Raw genomic sequence first — 19,319 nt, 5'->3', positions numbered from 1 at the left:
TGAAAAACTAACTATGACAAGTAACTTGTCTATATATCTTATCTAAAGTTTAGATAGTTTACACAGCAAATCTAGCTGCAAACAGCTTCAACAGTTTTATGTTTATCTATTCCTGTAATACAATGACGGCGGACATGTTTTGTTTGTCACATTACACACGGGCAAGCTGCAACTGCATCTCCAGCCCTCTGCTCACTCCCCTCTCTTGCTCCCTCCTTCCCTCTGCCTCTGAAGTCTATGGCTAGTAACCTCCTCCTCCTGCCCAGACTAAGCTCCCATAAGCCCTTGCTACATGGAGTGCCAAGGCACTTCGAGCTGTGGGTAAGGCTTGTTTAGCTTATAGGGAATTAGAGTATTAAAAAAAAAGTATTTGGCTTGAGGAATGCTCTATAAACCATATGTAAGGAAAACAATTATTCAATGAGTAAAAGTTTACCTCGGATCCACTTTAAGTTAGCCAAGGAGTGGTATCATCCTGATTCAAAACTTCTCGATTTTACTGATAGCTAACACAGTACACTCTACTGCTGCTATTGGTTTTTGTCCTGTCTTTCTGTTGCCTGGCTACCTTTGCCTAACTGCAAGGACTGTGCAGTACCAGTGGAAAGTTTTTTTAGCTACAGTAACAAGCTTATTTAAACATGCAAATAACAGAAATCTTCCCATTCTGGATAAGACAAGGACACTATGACCAGAAGGTAGTTACCCCCCCCCCCCCCCCCATTCCTTTGAAGAGTTTACATAGTTATGTAAGCCTGTTGTCTAGATGAAGTTTGTTGTAGGAGGGACAGCAAGCTGTGACGGGGACAGTAAGCAGGAGGGAAGACACTAAGTTGGGTTGAAAGAAAAAAGAAAAGAGCAGATGTGATGTCACCTTTGGCATCAGAGATAAAAAAAAAAATGTTAAGATAGAAACTAGCAGAGATATATATTTTTTTTCATATCACACTTCAGGATAGGTAAGCTAAATAAGTAGCAGTAGAGCATTGTACTGTTAGCCATCAGTAAAAGCAAGAAGTTTGCAATATAGATGATACCATTTATTGGCCAAGAGTAAAAGTAAGCTTTCAACTACTCAGCCTTCTTCAGACGCGAGCAGGGCCAGATTTGTACTCATTACCTCCCAAGGCCACTGTCAGCAGCCGCCTCCCTTCATATAGGTAGCCAGATGACCCCTTCCCCCCCCCCTCTAGTATAGGTAGTCCGTTCACCCTTCCCTCTAGTATAAGCAGCAGTTTAGATAGCCTGATGAACCCTCTACCCTTAGTATAGGTAGCCTGCTGATGACCCCTCCCCCCCTTCCTTCAGTATTAGAATCCATATAACCCTCCCCCCCTCCTTATAGATTGCCTGATGACCCCCACCCTCCAGTATAGATAGCCAGGTGACCCTTTCCCCCCCCCCCCCCCAGAATAGCCCGCCGCCCATCCGCCCTTGATCCTGTGGTGCCCTAGGCCATGGCCAATGGTCCTTGGCTGAAATCCGGCCCTGGAGTCGAGCCCTGTATGTATTAATCTTACCTATCTGACGTCTTCTTAGGTTCGTCCCTCGGCGCCTCCCACAATGCGGTCCAAGCGGTGGTCACATGATTACAAACACTTCCTCCTTCTGGGTTGAAGGAGGAAGTGTTTGTAGTCACATGACGCGTGTGCACCACATCGTGGGAGGTGCCAAGGGACGGACCTAAGAAGATGTCAGATAGGTAAGATTAACCCCCGCCCACCCCTCACAGGTGATTTGGTTTAACCGGATGAAATCCGGATAACAACTATCCGGATTTCATCCGGTTCCGAAGTTGAGCAGCCCTGATGGGGATACACAGCAGTGACTGCAAGCCAGATAACTAGAGATTAAGGTGTTGGGGGCCCTGGGGCACCTCTTAGTCTAATAGCAACCAGTGTGTAACGGCTGGGGTGGGAGGGATGGAGGGGCGCACTTTGGTGACTCAGCCTTGGGTGCTGGAGGACCTTGTCCCAGCTCTGTTCATGTGTATCACCCGAACACGAGGCAAGAAAGGAGAGAGAGATATTTTTGGTTGGAGAGGGGCTCATACATTAAACCGTGGCGTCCCGCCCTTGAAACACATACAAGAAGCATTGGGAAATCTAGCAGAGGTCTTGCCATATGACGGTCTGGTGACTGTGCAACGTGACTAACGCTGTGAATGAACAGGCGCTAGCATGTAACGACACATATCACGTTAAGTGAAGCAATGACCTTCCCCATAATGACGCTTTCTAACCATTGTAAATGGCCTCCATTCTCAGCTTCGGGGAAATGAATGACCATAAATACAAAGTTATGCTTCTGTCGCCTTCACGCCCAACTTGGGTGGACCGTAATTGAGCGCATTGTTTTCTTTGCTTTGTGTTATTGACTCTCCGATGACGTGTTCTCTTACATTTATCCGCGGAATAAGAAAAGTGCGTTGTTTTTCTTGAGCACCTCATTAATTTTCGAGCTGGCAGGCGCTAAAACAAAAACCTTGAAGTGCTCGTCTAATTAAATAGCGGACGATTAAGAGCTCCCCGAAGCCGCGGAGATGGAGACGGAGCCACCGTCCCGGCCAAAGCAGATGGATCAGCTTAATCACATTTTAGCCTGGGTGAATTTGATGCATTAATTCATTTTAATTTCAAGATGGAAGTTTTATGCGCAGTTGCGACAGAGTACTAAGTCAGGTAATAACCCAGCTTGACTTGAGTACATCAACAATTACAGAGAGGATCGGAAGGAAAAAGAATTTATGGGCTTAGTGGGCGATACAGTTCATTAACCGTTTCGAGACGACACAAAACTTTAAGACAGCAGTCTGGTACCTGGTCACCTTTCTAATGGCCCATACTCACGGGCAACTTTTTTGCATGTCGCAAGCACACGGGAGCGTGCTTGCGACATGCTGGCGACAGCTAGTCGCCAGGTCCCTCCGCATACACACGGCGGAGGGACCTGGCAACTGATGCGACGGAAGCTGTCGCCGTTGTCCCTCCCCCCGCCGGAAGCGCCGTTTATTTACTATCATGTTGCTGTCGCTAGTCCGCGTACTCACGCGGACTAGCGACAGTTGCGGCGGAGGTGCGGCGGCGACTATTGCCATGCGATTGAAACTTTCAATCGCATGGCGACATGAGCGACGGGCGACAGTTCGGGGTGCGCGCGCGGGCAACGGCCCATACTCACGGGCGACCTGTCGCCACAACACGCGCGCGCCGCGTGTTGAGGCGACAAAAGTCCCTCGTGAGTATGGGCCATTAATCTGTGGACTGTTCTGCATACTTAAAAATGCCCTGTAGTGACATATAGCAGAATGTGGTAAATTATTCCGGATAGCAGGGCCGGTTCAAGTAACAATAGGGCCCTAGGGCAAAATTAGCCTGGGGGCCCCCCCAACAGACACCCCCCGACTAAAAAGCGTCATTAGAGGCTCTTTGTTGCAGCCAAATTTCCCTCCTGGGCCCCTGAGCTGGCTGCTGACCCTCCCCCAATCAACTCCCAACTTAACAGACTCTGCAGAGCCCCTGGGGAGCAACAGTTAAGATGGGGGAGGGACACCTTGGGGGCCCCTACAGGCTCTTGGGCCCTGGGGCAATTGCCCATTTTTTCCTATGGTAGCTCCGGCCCTGCCAGATAGCCACTTTTACGGTAATTTTCCTGGTTTCAGTATCAGAAACACTTCCTATATCTGTAGATTTCTGTACATTAGTATGTAGCCCTGCCCTCTGAGCAATGTTTGACCCAAGCAGTTTAGCTATTCAGTATTCTCCGCCCAGAGCATTCTGGGAGACCAAGTATTTTTTCTACCCGCTTTAGAACTCTCAGTAAACAAACATTCCCCAGTGACAGGACTAAAGATGCCGTTACCTGTGATAAATTTCAGAATACATCGGGGTCAGGGCCGGTTCAAGTAACAATTGGGCCCTAGGGTAAAATTAGCCTGGGGCCCCCCCAACAGACACCCCCTGAGCAAAAAGCGTCATTAAAAGCCCTTTGTTGCAGCCAAACTTCCCTCCTGGGCCCTTGAGCTGGCTGCTGGCCCTCCCCCAATCACTCTGCAGAGTCCCTGGAGAGCAGCAGTTAAGATGGGGGAGGGACAACTTGAGGGCCCCTACAGGCTCTGGGGCCCTGGGGCAATTGTCTATTTTTTCCTATGGTAGCTCCTGCCCTGATCGGGGTGAGAAAAGATTTTACAACGGGCAAACACCGTCTAAATTATTTAACCACTTAAGATTCCAGGACGTGAATTTCACGTCCTTATTGGCCCCCCTGTAGGTTCCATTACGTGAAATTTACGTTCTGCAGTTAAAAGGCTGCCCGAGCGCTCCCGCGTGTGTGCGCGCTACCACACGAGCATGCATTCATTTAACTGTGAATGAGTGCTGCTAAGAGTGCTGCTAATAGCATTCATGAAAACGAAAAAAAAATAGTACTAAAGTAACAGTGTCCCTGTTAAATAATAAAGTGTTTCTCTTCCCTCCCCAAGTAAAATATTAACTCCTACTTAACTAATTAACCCCTTGTGTCACCTATACTTAGCCCTAATATTAGCGGACACCTGTAATGGCTGCCACCAGTAGCGAGCGATTGATAGGGCGATAGCTTTGGGACCCAACACTGTACATATACATCGCTGAGCTGTTGCCTAGCAATGTATCTGTACAGAAATGGGGTCCCCAAACTGTGCACCATAGCGATCAGGTCCAATCGCTACAAACACACAAGCTGAAGATAATGGTACTCAACATTCCTAACTGGTGATGAAATATGGCATGTAGGGTATCAATTTAACCGGGAAAAGACAAGTAACCTATTTTGATATGTTTTATAACTTTGGCCCTTATCATGTAGAATTTGTGAAGGGTGAAATAGGAAAAATGTGTATTTTGTGCACTTACGCCTATTTGTTCCATATCAAATGCTTGTAATGCTTGTAAAATTAAATAATTCTTGAAAACATATATCACCCAAAGAAAGCCTAGATTGTCCTGAAAAAAATGTGTATGACTTTGATGGCACAAGTAATCAAAAAGTTATTATCAATAGTGACAGCTGAAATGACAAAATTGTCAGCAATCTTAAAGGGGGGAAAAACCTTGGAATGCAAAGTGGTTAAAGGACCACTACAGCGAAAATCGTAACATTTAAAATATATGAAAACTCATACTAGTAAGAAGTATGTTTCTTCCAAAGTAAAATGAGCCATAAATTACCTTTCTCCCATTTTGCTGTCACTTACAGTCGGTAGTAGAAATCTGACAGAATCGGCAGATTTTCAACTAACACATCTCCTCAAAGGGGATTCTCAGGGTTTTTTTTTTTTTTTTTTTTCAAAATCACTTAGTGAATGGGGGTTTCTTTGTCCAGCTGCCAAAAAAGTGTGCAGCAAGCAGGGAAGCTGGCCAGCATCGTAACTCCATTTCAGGGAATGTCTTTATAAAAAATAAGAGCCTTGTTGAGAATCCCCCATAAAGAGATGGACTAGTCCAAAACCTGACGGCAGGGCCGGGCCGAGGCAGAGGCTGGAGAGGCTCCAGCCTCAGGGCGCAGAGTAGAAGGGGGTGCACAATTTATTCAGCTATCATTCCCAATTGTGTTTGAAGCAGAAAGAAATAAGAACAGGGGATACATGACAGTGACTGCAAGCCAGATAACTAGAGATTAAGGTGTTGGGGAGGTTGGGGGCCCTGGGGCACCTATTAGTCTAATAGCAATCAGTGTGTGAAGGCTAAGATGGGAGGGATGGAGGGGCGCACTTTGCTGTCTCAGCCTTGCGTGCTGTAGGACCTTGTCCCGGCTCTGCCTGACGGTGCTGTCAGACTTCGACTACCTATTGTAAGTGATAGTAACATAGCAGAAAAGTAATTTATGGATCATTTTACTCTGCAAGAAAAATACTTCTTACTTGTTTACACACATTTTAAAAAATTTTTTGGTGATAGCGGTTCTTTAAAAATGAATGTTGTCAAAACAATAAGCAATTTTACTAATTGCGTTACTTACACTACAGTTCCTCTTCTTATTTTGGGCTTTTGCGAGGAGAAAGAACAAAGCATGCATAGGACTTTATTCAGTAGACGATTCAGGAGTAGACTGGAGTAAGGTGAGTTATCCTGCACTGGTACCGTAGCTTATTGGATGCCTAATTTATGAGATAATCACCCCTGCCTTAACGCATTTTATGTTCTACTAAAGCTTCGCACATACTGGCAGCCGATAACGACCACCTCAATCGACAATCAGGCGTGTGTACGGCACACGACAACCCCCAATACCCAACCCGCGAGCGATTCGCCGGGTGGATCTACCCAACACCAGAGGTGCTGAGCGCCTTGCCGGCCCCGATGTTCGCTCTGCTCCCCCTGCATAGCAACACAGCGTGTCGTCAGCTCAGCTTGGCCCAGTGTGGTTGCCCAAGGGGATCAGGTACTGATCCCCAACAGGCGACATTAGTTGTGAATGTGTATGAGCCCTAACACCCCTTATGCACTTGCCTAAAGTGTGTAAAAATTCAATAAACCTGTCTGGTGCAGGGGTGGACTGACCATTCAGGCACTTGGGCATAGGCTGAGGGCCCGTGGTCGGAGAAGGGCCCGTCAGAGCACTGTGAGGAGGAGGGGAGGCAGCACAGTGAAGGGGGGATGTCTCCCCCCCCCTTGGGGCTCCCCCTTCCTCGCTCCCCCCTCCGAAATTTTGAATTGTCGGCAGCTGGCGGGGACTTGCCGCTGCTCTTTGTGCTGCGGGAGGGAGCTCTGGGTGCAGCTAGTCTGGTCTTGAGTAGACCAGACTAGTGGCGTGCAGAGCTCCCTCCCACCTCCCACGGCATGAAGAACAGTATACTATTTTGCAACTTCAATGGACTGTGCTTAACTGCACATGCCCCACCTTCTTTCACATTTCCCAGCTGTTATTTGCAACTGACAGTGTTTAGTTCCCTCCCGGGGTTATTAGTTGCCCACCAAGGTGGGGGGGGAGGGTATTACTTCCCTCCAGGTGGGGGGGGGGCGTTATTAGTAGCCCACCAGGGGGTTTATTTATTCCCTCGGGGGGGAGGGTTATTATTTGCCCAGTAGAGGAGGGTTCTGTGTGAAAATAGGGTTAGGTTGAGTTGCATTTTCTGATACAAATACATTGAAATCAATGGTTAGGTTGCACTTTCTGATAATTATACTGGGGACACCTATACATCTGTCTACATATACTGGGGACACTATACACCTGGCTACATGTATTGGGGGCACCTATAGACCTGGCTACATATCCTGGGAACACCTATACACCTGGCTACATATACTGGGGACACCTATAAACTGTACTACATATACTGGGGACACCTATACACCTGGCTACATGTATTGGGGGCACCTATAGACCTGGCTACATATCCTGGGAACACCTATACACCTGGCTACATATACTGGGGACAACTATAAACTGTACTACATATACTGGGGACACCTATACACCTGGCTGCCTATACTGGAGTTACCTATAGACCTTGCTATCTATTTTGAGGACACCTATAGACCTTCCTACCTATTCTGGGGACACCTATAGACCTGGCTACCTATACTGGAAACGCCTATAGACCTGGTTGCTTCCACTGGAGATCCCTATAGACCTGGTTACCTATACTGGGTGCACCTATTTTGGGGGAACTGCTGCCAGCGTAAAGGATACCCGAACTGAAATGTGACATAATGAGATAGACATGTGTATGTACAGTACCTCGCACACAAATAACTATGCTGTTTCTTTTTTCTTCTCTTTCTCTGCCTGAAAGTGTTATATATAAGGTATGCAAGTGGCTGACTCACTCCTGACTCAGACAGGAAGTGACTACAGTGTGACCCTCACTGATAAGAAATTCCAACTATAAAACACTCTCCTAGCAGAAAATGGCTTCTGAGAGCAAGAAAGTGGTAAAAAAGGGGAATTATTATCAGTGAGGGTCACACTGTAGTCACTACCTAACTGAGTCAGGACCGAGTCAGCCACTTGCATACCTTATATTTAACTCATTGAGGCAGAAAAAGAAAAAAAGGAACACAGCATAGTTATTTGTGTGCTAGGCACTTTACATACACATATATATCTCATCATGTCACATTTCAGTTCGGGTATCCTTTAACTATACTTTTGGGGAACCTCTGCTTCCAGATTTAAGGTGACCACTAATGATCCAAGCAATCTCTTTCATCCAATCTTACCAAATCTGTGTAGTATAAGGGTAAGTTGAATGAATATACTGAATGGATACTTCAGGCAGTTCTTATATTACATAGAAATGGTAAGATTGGATGAAAAAGATTGGATCATTAGTAGCCACCATAAGTGTATTTTGGGGAACAGCTGCCAGATTATGTGTATGTTGGGTGAACGGCTGCTTCCAGATTATGTGTATTTTGGTAGAATCACTGCTGCCAGATTACATGTATTTTGGGCCATCCGCTGCCAGATTACGCCTATTTTGGGGAACTGCTGCCAAATTATGTGTATGTTGGGGAGACCACTGCCATATTATCTGTATTTTGCAGGAACCTCTGCCAAATTACATGGATTTTTGGTGAAATGCTGCCAGATTACATGTATTTTGGGGTGAAACACTACGGCAGACCTTTTACACCACTACTAAGGTCATGTATATTTGGCCCCACCCATTACCACTCCCACATTCTGTTGTGTGACCACACACATTTTTTGTTTTTTTTTATCAGTATAAACTATGTGTTGTCAGTAAATTATTATATCTTTGTAAAAAATAATGTGAAAGGTTGGCAACACTGGTACTTGTCAGTCCGCCCCTGGTCTGGTGTTGCAGTGTTATACTTTCTGCAACGTGCCTTTCACCACTTGGTTGCAGTCTGTCTCAAGAGGCTTTTTTGAATTTTCTTTTGGCACCTCTCCTGACATGACTGACAGCCAGAAGCCCTTTCTGTGGATACAAATAGAGGCGGAGCCAGTGGCATGAAGAGCTCAAAGAGCACAGGCCTTCTACTAGTGGCTCTCAGGCAAATTTACCAGACTGCGTTTTTTCCTGCGGCCCATAGACTTCCATTAGCAGCAAAAATGCTGTGTTTTCCGCTACGCTAGCGTTTCTGCTAAGTGTGCACCTAGCATTAATCTTGTAGCAAGTTTCAGATAATAAAATCAAAGTGCCAGTGTGGTTCATTGATTGTGACTTTTACAGACTTTAGGCAAATGTGAAGGGGGTTGCAGGAGACCCACTTACACGAGAGAAGAGGTACTTATGTAGTCACTTAGATGTTTTTGTGCAGGCGTGGTCGTACTCACGCAGGCGCAGTACAGTAATGCTTGTGCATAAACAGGATTTTACACATTTAGAAATCTAGCAAGCTGCTGTTGGATTTCTTTCTGGGGTCCACATCAGACAACGGTGGGTTGCCAGGAGGACGTGGGGAGCCTCTGGAGAGGATTCAGAGGCTTAAGGCCCATACACACGGGCTACAACTGTAGCTGGAAACACATGGGCGCGCGCATGTTGAGGCAACAGGTCCTCCATGTGTATGAGGAGTGCACAAGCAACTGTTGCTAATCAGAGCTGTCTCCAGGCGATTGACTTGTTCAATCCCCGGCAACAGCTGTTGCAGCAACCGTCCCTAGTCTCAAGTCGGTGCGGTCGTGTGTATGCTAGTCTCTAGCAACTGTTGTGAGTCCGACAGTTCATTGATCCTGCGACAGAAGTTGCTGAGCAACAGTTTCCGCTATGTTGCAGACAGGTTGTTGCCGCGTGTATACAAACGTTGCTTGTATACAACTGTCGTTGCTGGGGACTTTCATGCAACTGCAGACATCCGTGCCTCGTGTGTATGTAGCTTTTGAGTGAAGAGCTTGTCCCCCTCATATGGAAGTATCTACAAGTGTACTTTGAGCTCTCAACTGTGTCAGCACAGAAATTCAGCAGGCCTCAGCAGACACAGCTAATATGTAAACAGAGGATGTTAACCCTTTTGCTTCCATGAAAGCAGGAGGCAGACACACTGCAGATTTATTGCAGGAGTTAGTTCTGTAAGCTGCAGCAAAGAAATGTTTTTTCTTTAAAGGTTATGCTGTGTTGCGTATCTTTTAGAGCAGTGAGGAAGTTCTGAGTTCAGGTCCGCTTTAAGGAGAAAGAATGGGGCGGAAGAGGAGGGAATAGGGAGGTGGTGTCCATCGAAAAAAAGATGCATGGAAATGTGGGCGCCCAGTAATGCCGATTGTAAAATATCAGTATTTGATACCAATATGTTACTATTAAAGTGTAAAATATCAGTAATCAGTACTAATTACCAATATTTTACAATGGCTAAACCTAAGCCTACTCTCACACAGAACTCCCAGACCCCCCAGACCAACCCCCCCCCCCCCCCACCCCGAAACCGATGCTTAACTCTAAACCTCCCCCACCACACACACAAACTACCTGCCAGACGCCGAACACCCTAACCTACCCCCCAACATAATTGCCTGGCCACTAACCCTCCCTGAACTACCGGCCTGACCCCTAACCCTAACTTACACCCCGCCACCTACCTCGCCACATGGAAGAAAAAAAAGTAAGTTCTCGGGTGCCGCCATAGACGCCTATAGCATACATGTCAAACTCTGGCCTCCGGGCCAAATCTGGCCCTCAGAGCTATTCAATTTGGCCCCCAAGTGGTTTCCCCACTTTGCAATATGTTTGGCCCACTCTAGTCCACCAACACCCCGATATTGGAAGTGAAGCCCTAGAACACCAGGAAAGTCATATGGGGAGAAAGGGGGAAAGCACTAAACACTAGGGAATTGTATAGAGGAGGGAAGGGGCCACTAGACACCAGGGAACTGTATAGGGGAGTGAGGGGGCCTCTAGACACCAGGGAACTGTCTAGGAGAGGGAGAAGGACCACTAGACACTGGGGAACTGTATGGGAGTTGGAGGCGAGCCATTAGGCCCGCTTTGTATTTGAGTTTGACACCCCTGGCCTATAGGAATATCAGCATTGAGCTATAATTTGGGTGCTCACGGTGAGCAGTGCGCCCAAATTATGGCTCAATGCCGATATTTCTATAGGCGCCTATGGCAGTGCCCAAACTTCCAGCGCTAGGGGGTGCCCAAATTGCCCGCTTTGAGGAGGGTGATGGGAGAGATTATAGCTAACACTGAACGTACTGTAAGTTGTATTGCAGTTACAAGTATAGGTATTCTGTCCATCACGTCACAGAAACTAAAAGAATAGCTCCGACCCGAACCTCAGGATTCGGCGTATGCACTTTACACACTGCGAAACTCTACAAACGTTAGTTTTCAATTAGGCCATCACAAAGGAATGAACGTTCCAAGTAACAATTCACGTACTAAGAACATTTGCCGCGCCGCACAAAGCTCTGTGTATTCTGCTGATGTCTCTCCTGTTCAGCCTGATGGTGGTGGAAAATATGTGTTATAACAGTCGGAGTCCTGAGATACATATAAAGATTTCCGTTCTCTCCACAGGAAATCCACCTGGGGTGAAAATGACTTTGGATGGATCCTTCTACTGCAGAAGCGGGATGGAGATTAAGCTGTCTCAAGTCTGCAATTTCATAGCAGACTGCGAGGAGAAAGAGGACGAGGGCGATCTCTGCCGTGAGTATGGAGACAAGTTTTGTATCATAATCACAGCGCTTCATTGTTGTGTAGTCAGCTTATCCGAGACGAGTTTCCAACTCCCAAATCTGCCCATAAGTAAAGCTACCCAGAGATGGAATGAAGGTCACCTGGTGTAGAAAATGGCTGGGCGTTAGGAAACGATGGTTTTAACTTGGCCTGTTGAGATATTTAGGGGTCGGGGCATGTTTATCCATGCATATAAAAATGGCTTGACTACTGCCATTAAGTATCATGTAGGAGGTCTTGTTCATTTTCACCCAGGACCTCGGTTCATCTAAAACCAAGCTTGGGAATTGCCCTGCGGGTATTTGGTCGCTAGGATGGGAATAGGGGTGTGTGTGTGGGGGGTTACTCACTCATTAGGTGGGGGGTTCTTGTTAGGCACTGGGGGGGGGGGGGGGTTAGGGTTAGGCATTAGGTGGGGGTTTGTTAGGCACTTTTACGGGGGTTTAGGGTTAGGCATTAGGTGTGTGGGGTGGGTTCTTGTTAGGCACTTGTACCGTGGTTAGGGTAAGGCATTAGGTGTGTGTAGGGGGGTCTTGTTAGGCACTTATAGAGGGGTTAGGGTTAGGCATCAGGTGTGGGGGGGTTCTTGTTAGGTACTTATAGGAGGTTTGGGTTAAGCACCAGCTGTGTGGGGGGCTTTCACCTTAGGCACTTATGGGAGGTGGGTTAACGTTAGGCATTAGGTGGGGGGGGGGTTGTTAGGTACTCTTTGGGGGGTAAAGGGTTAGGCATTAGGTGTGTGGGGATGGTTCTTGTTAGGCACTTGTAGAGGGGTTAGGCATTAGGTGCAGGGGGGTTGTTATGCATTTATAAGGGGTTAGGGTTGAGCATCAGGTGTCAGGTGTGGGGGGTTCTTGTTAGGCACTTATAGGGGGGTTAGACATTAGATGTGTGGGAGGGGTTCGCATTAAGCACTTATAGGGGGGGGGGGTAGTGTTAGGCTTTAGGTGTGTGTGTGTGGTGGGGGGTGTTTCTTGTTAGGCGCTTACAAGTGACAGTTCAAGTGAGAATGGGCGCTGGGCAGGGCATAGGAAAATATAGGAAAACAATATTACCAATATTTTGTACAACGCGGTCCCTCCAGGCATCTCATGTGGCGGCATCACAATAGTATTGCTGCACTGGCCCTTAATAATCCACCACACCACTGGGAGCCCCTGTTTGTGTGGCAGGCTGACAGCCACCCTTCCCTCACACGTGTTTTTTTCAGCACATCCTGTATCCTCCTCACATTTCCACATCTGCTTCTGGCGATGATGGGAATCTGCTCCCATCACCGGTGTCTGTGTTTTCTTAGCCACTCTCAGCATTGTGCATGCTTCTCCTTCCATGTGATCTTTTGTGTCGTGCCCTCAGCTGAAGTCTGCCGCGGAGATGGCTTAATGTGCGGCCATTAAAATGATTTTTGTAAACACGATGACTAAATCAGGCCAAATAGCGCTGTTTGTCTCCTTCGGCTCTGCCTCATGTTTTTATGTATTATCCGTGCGTCTATGTATTATCTGCAGCATAATGCAGGGCTGACATGAGGGATATTTACTGGAATACGAAACGTGAAAGTCCATCTTAGCTCCTGGGCAGAGTCCATCTGAAGGGGTTACTGAGTGCTCAGAGTATGGGAGGCAATTCCTGATGCCACAACATGAGGCCTGGGAAAACGGATACAACATGATACTGACAAAGAAAGACAGTAGATTCTCGGTTATCCGGCACTGAGGGGGGTTGGCTGATGTCGGATAAGGAGGCTTTCTGGTTGCTTGAGACTCCATGTTAAAAATAGGCCAAGCTAATACAGTACTATACCCTACTCTAAATATATACCATGAACCCTGTATTAAATGGTAAAATACTGTAGTTGAAAACATATTAACCTCTTTAAAGAGACTCTGTAACATCAAAAAGATCCCCTGGGGGGTACTCACCTCGGGTGGGGGAAGCCTCCGGATCCTAATGAGGCTTCCCACGCCGTCCTCTGTCCCACGGGGGTCTCGCTGCAGCCCTCCGAACAGCCGGCGACAGACCCAACTGTCAGTTCAATATTTACCTTTGCAGGCTCCAGCGGGGGCGCTGTGGCTGCTCTCGGCTCCGAACTACATGGAAATACACGATCTCAGTCGGGTCCGCTCTACAGCGCAGGCGCCGGAAACTTGCGCCTGCGCAGTAGAGCAGACCCGACGGTGATCGGGTATTTCCGCCTACTTCGGAGCCGACAGCCGTCAGAGCGCCTGCGCAGGAGCCAGGAAGGTAAATATTGACGTCATCTTTCTCGGAGGGCTGCAGTGAGACCCCTGAGGGACGGAGGACGGCGTGGGAAGCCTCATTAGGATCCGGAGGCTTCCCCCACCCGAGGTAAGTACCCCCCAGGGGATATTTTGACGTTACAGATCCTCTTTAAAGGACAATTGAAGCAAGAAGAATATGGAGGCTGCCATATTAACTGTATTTTTCGGATTATAAGATGCTCTGGACTATAAGACAAACCTAGGTTTAGAGGGCAAAAAACTGGGGGAAAAAATTTGTTAAACCCAATGCAACTATGGTCCGGGGGCATCTTGTAGATGTCCTCCCCCCAATTATTTTGTACTACTCCTGTCCCCTGGGTATCCTTCTCCTGTCCCTCTTGCTGACCTCCAGGGATGCTCAAATCCGTATTCGGATGAAGTCCGGATAGTTGTTATCCGGATTTCATCCTGTTAAATCTAATCACCTGGGCGGGGCAATCTTACCTAACTGACGTCTTCTTCGGTCTGTCCCTCGGTGCCTCCCACGATGTGGTCAACGCGGCGGTCACGTGATTACAAACACTACCTCCTTCCAGGTTGAAGGAGGAAGTGTTTGTACTCACGTGACGCGCGTGGACCTTATCGGGGGAGGCACCGAGGGACAGACCGAAGAAGACGTCAGATAGGTAAGATTGACCCCCCCCCCCCCCTCTCCGCCCAGCCCACACAGGTGATTAGATTTAACAGGATGAAATCCGGATAACAACTATGTGGATGTCATCCGAATATGGATTTGAGCAGCCCTGCTGACCTCCTCCTTTCCCCTTTGGTGGCCTCCTCCTGTCCCCCCTTGTGTCATCCTGCCCCCCCCCCCTTTCCTTGTGGCCAAAATGGTCAGCAGAACTGCCAACTGGTATTGTTTAAAGGGAATCTGAAGTGAAAATAAACGTATGATATAATGATTTGTATGTGTAGTACAGCCAAACATTAGTAGCACAGCTATGAGTCTCCTATTGTTTCCAGTACAGGAAGAGTTAAGAAACTTCACTTGTTATCTATGCAAAAGAGCTGCTCTGAGCTCTCCGACTAATGCCTGGTACACGCAATGAGATTTTTAGGCAGATTTCCTGCCAGATCGATTATTTCCAATCTGTCCGATCTGATTTCCGATCAATTTTCCATAGAAGTGAATGGAAAATCGATCATAAATCAGTTTGGACAGATAGGAAATAATCATTGTGGCAAGAAAATCTGCCAGAAAATCTCATTGTGTGGACCTAGCATAAAGGCTCATATACACACCAACTTAAGGCATGACCAACCACACAACAAGTTGTTTACCTGACAAGTACGTACACCCACAACAACCAACTCACGTAAATACTATGAGTGCAAACTAAATGACAAACCCCACAATATGTCCCCATTCAAAAAACAACAAAGTTGTTCAAAAGACTTGTACACACATTCATTTACATTCTGACGACCCCCCCCCCCCCCTCCGGGGCCCGCTCAGGGCCGTTTTGGGGAGTTGGAGGGGATGCAGCATGAGGGGAAAGCCATGGCCACACTCTGTCCCCCCCCCCTCCCTCACCTCGGGCTCTCCCCTCTGCGTTCCCCTCCAGCTTAAATTAGTATCTGGGCAGCGGCGGGCAGCAGGCAGATGTATACCTTCCTTGCGTTCCACCGCAGATACTCCTTGTTCTAGTGTCTGACGCTACTTCCTGTTTATACAGGAAGTGACGTCAGACGATAGAAAGAAGAACATTCCCGGTGGAAAGCAAGGAAGGTATGTATTTGCCCGCTTCCCGCCGCTGCCCAGACACTAATTTAAGCTGGAGGGGAGCGCAGAGGGGAGAGCCCGAGGTGAAGGGGGGACTGTCCCCCCCTTCCCTCCGAGTGTGGCCATGGCTGCGTCCCCTCCAGCCCCCCAAAACGGCCCTGAGTGGGCCCCCGCGGGAGCAGGGGCTGCAGGCCCTATTGTTACGCCCATGATAGTTGGGTACATTGATCCACCTGTTGGATCTGGCAAACAACCTGTTATCAGTTGGTCATCTGGTTGTTTGCCAGTCGTACGCACGCCCAACTTATCTTCCAACAGACAAGTATGGAAGATAGTTGGACAGATTGTTGGTACGTGCGTATGAGCCTTTATTTATTTAGAGAGCAATGCTATTTTCTGAAGCACTTATTTCAACCTGTCTCAGACTGATTCTTGTTTGTTTAACATTTTTCTGCCAGGAAATGCAAGGGGTCATTAGCTCTGCTCTGTTTCATCATTTAAAATACAGATTGTAATTTTTAAACTGCAAATATTAGAGAATGATCAATGATCCAATGTTATAGAAAAACAGCTATATAACTGAAAATAAAAATATGAGACTTTTCTTTGCTACTATTGTTCTATTAATTATCCGTTCTACAGATACAGTTCATTATCTCATAAGTTTTGTTTCACTTCAGTGTCACTTTAAAAGTTCCCTGTAAGTCCATGATATGGAACCTAAAAAAAATCTGCTCTTAAAGGGAACCCAATGTGAGAGTAATATGGAGGCTGCCATATTTTTTTTTTTTTCAAACTATGCAAGTTGATTGGCTGCCCCGATGAGCCTCTGTCTTTAATACGTCTGGCCATAGACCCTGAACAAGCTTATGCAGACCAGGTACTATGACTCAGGTCTGACTGGATTGGCCACATACTTGTTTCAGGGATCTACTGATACCAGAAGGTCAGCTGGACTGCTAAGCAACTGATATTGTTTAAAAGGAAATAATCATGGCAGCCTCTATACCCCTTTTACCTCGGATTCACTTTAAGGATAATACAAGATAATACACCCATAATGCACTGCCTCTGGACAATGGGCGGAGCCACAAACAGGGGCCCCAGCCGTCCCGTTTTCGCCGGGACTGTCATGGGTTGGGGGAGGGGTCCCGCTGTCCCGGGATACCCCCCCTTGTGTCCCGGCAGGCAGCGGAGGTGAAAAAAGGATCGAGGCGCCAGCCGGCGGCTTTGGTGTGTGGGATGCGGGTCTGGGATAATAGTGTCCCTCCCTCCCTCCGAATGTGCCCCCCACAGTGTCCCCCTGTATGGAGAGATACGAGTGCAGCAGAGCACTCCTGTGACGTAGCAGGAAGCGGAGAAGACGAGATGCCCGGTACGCGAGGAAGATGGTAAGACTGCCGCTCTGCTGCACTCGTATCTCTCCAAACAGGGGGACACTGTGGGGGGCACATTCGGAGGGAGGGAGGGACACTATTATCCCAGACCCGCATCCCACACACCAAAGCCACCGGCTGGCGCCTCGATCCTTTTTTCACCTCCACACCCAGGGCCATGGGCACCCTCACCCTTCTCCCCACCAGTCATATATATAATATATATAATTTGACTAGGGGTGTGTCAGGGGGTGTGTCAGGGTGTGTGGCTTAAGTGTCCCGGTTTCTCATCTCAAAAAGTTGGGAGGTATGACATAGATGAGAGCTAGTGTTCGACTATTACATATTGAGACGCTCATTTTGACTGGTGGGTAATTTTGGCTCGGCTTTTCCGTAGCCAAAATTCCTGGCACTGTTTATGGCAGTCGATTGTTAAGCTGCCCATTAACTATCCATTTTCGGGTCCACTAATGCAGTGGAAAATAAACAATCCAATCAGAATCAGAATCAATTTATTTTCGCCAAGTAAGTTTGCACCTACAAGGAATTTGTCTTGGCAGTTGCTTAACAAACACAAACAAAAACAATACAAGGACAGACAGTGTGAATATTACAAGTTAAGTACATTATAAGTATAGTGGCAGTAAGCAATGTGAGAATTGTTTATTTACAGTTCTGTGCTGATTACTATCAGACTGAAAAAAAAAATAGATCAGAAATTCAGGTTGAAGGATTGTTTGATAGAACCATCGTTTGTGGACAATTGGTACCATTGACAGTACCTGATCTGATTGATTGTATACTTGATCTACTTACATAACACATGTATTGTACTGCCCACGTTTTGATTTCAGTGAATTTTATAAAGTAAATGAAGAGTATTCTGTTCCTGGTGGGAACCATGTCTTTTGCCCACAGTTTGAGGCTAAATCCTGATGTCATTTCTGCCTTTAACTTTTTTTTACTTTTCTCCTCCAATCACTGAGTCACCTCAGCCTTGCTTGTAAACACAAGTGAGCAGAGGATCGTGTTTTAGATAGGCAGCTAGTCAGGGAAATAAATGGAATAGGAGAAATATATGATCGATAAAAAGAACCCCCAGCATGCAACTGTTTGGCACTGACTATTAAAGGGTCAGTGCTTCTAAAGTATGTGATTATGATTACTCCAAACCATAACAGCAAAAAAAGTTTTGAATGCAGGATTAGCATTTTTATCACTTAATACACTCAGACAAGTTGCTGCAGAAATTTGATGACAATCCCGCTTTAAATAAAAAGATTTATACATACCTGGGACTTCCTCCAGCCCCATCCGCTCGGATCACTCCCACGCCGCTGCCCGCCGCTGCGGGAACCGAGTCCCGTCACTGATGTCAGGCACGGTCAGCTACGCAGAAGTGCGCCCTCTACATATTTCTCCAGCGGCTGCAGGAGAGATACGCAAACAGCGCACTTCTCCTACGTTAGACTGGCTCCGACTAACGTCAGTGACAGGACCCGGTTCCTACAGCGGAGGACGGCGGCGTGGGAGAGATCCAGGTGGACGGGGCTGGAGGAAGCCCCAGGTATGTATAAATCTTATTATTTAACAGAGCTCTGGTACACTTTAAGGAAAAGTGTATATAATGATATAAGGGCTTCGCTCAGCGGAGGGTTTCCATTTAATTAGGTCTTGCAGTTCTTAAAACCGCATAACAACATAAGTTCTGCCTTACTTAATAGTTGACAACACATATGAGAGATGTTCTTGTTGGGTTAAGAAAGCTTTGATGAGAGATGAGACCGTGAAGTTATCATGCTTTTAGTTGTTCACAGTAGTGAATGACCCTCTGTGTGCTGAATGTACCAGACACCATTCGCTGCCGCCATAAACGTTGTAACTTTATTACTTAGAAAAACTGATTAAGGAGAACTAATTTGTTTCTATGTGTAGAATGACAGATGACTATGCTAAAATCACAAGTTAAGCTGGCCATACATTAACCACCTTGGCGGTAATGACGAGCTCAGCTCGTCCATTACCGCCGCACTGGATTGCTCTGGCCCTGGTGGGCCGATTTTCCGAATTTTTTTAAAACCCCTCCCCTCTTCCCCCCGAGACCCCGTGTGCAGCCTGGCCAATCAGTGCCAGGCAGCGCTGAGGGGTGGATTGGGACTCCCTCTGACGTCACGACGTCGATTACGTCATCACGATCGTCGCCATGGCGATGGGGGAAGCCAAACAGGAAATCCCGTTCTGAACGGGATTTCCTGTTTGCTCTGATCGCCGGAGGCGATCGGAAGGGGCGGGGGGATGCCGCTGCT

The 19,319-nt window shown here is 47.2% G+C and overlaps 1 protein-coding gene across 9 annotated transcripts in view; it reads left to right on the top strand.

Annotated features, from left to right (window-relative positions):
• ALK (ALK receptor tyrosine kinase) overlaps window positions 1-19,319 on the top strand; it is a 942,963-nt gene that overhangs the window by 756,346 nt on the left and 167,298 nt on the right. For 8 of the 9 annotated variants that reach the window (XM_068232762.1, XM_068232763.1, XM_068232765.1 and 5 more), the window contains one exon: window positions 11,471-11,602. In XM_068232762.1, coding sequence (XP_068088863.1) covers window positions 11,471-11,602 — 132 coding nt within the window. Of the gene's footprint in view, window positions 1-6,039; window positions 6,098-11,470; window positions 11,603-19,319 lie in introns of those variants that run through there. The other variant, XM_068232770.1, reaches the window with a different exon arrangement.

Source organism: Hyperolius riggenbachi, chromosome 4 (assembly GCF_040937935.1).
Source record: "Hyperolius riggenbachi isolate aHypRig1 chromosome 4, aHypRig1.pri, whole genome shotgun sequence".
Lineage (NCBI taxonomy): Eukaryota > Metazoa > Chordata > Amphibia > Anura > Hyperoliidae > Hyperolius > Hyperolius riggenbachi.
The sequence above is the reverse complement of the archived record's forward strand: the minus strand, read 5'-3'. Positions and strand labels throughout refer to the sequence as shown.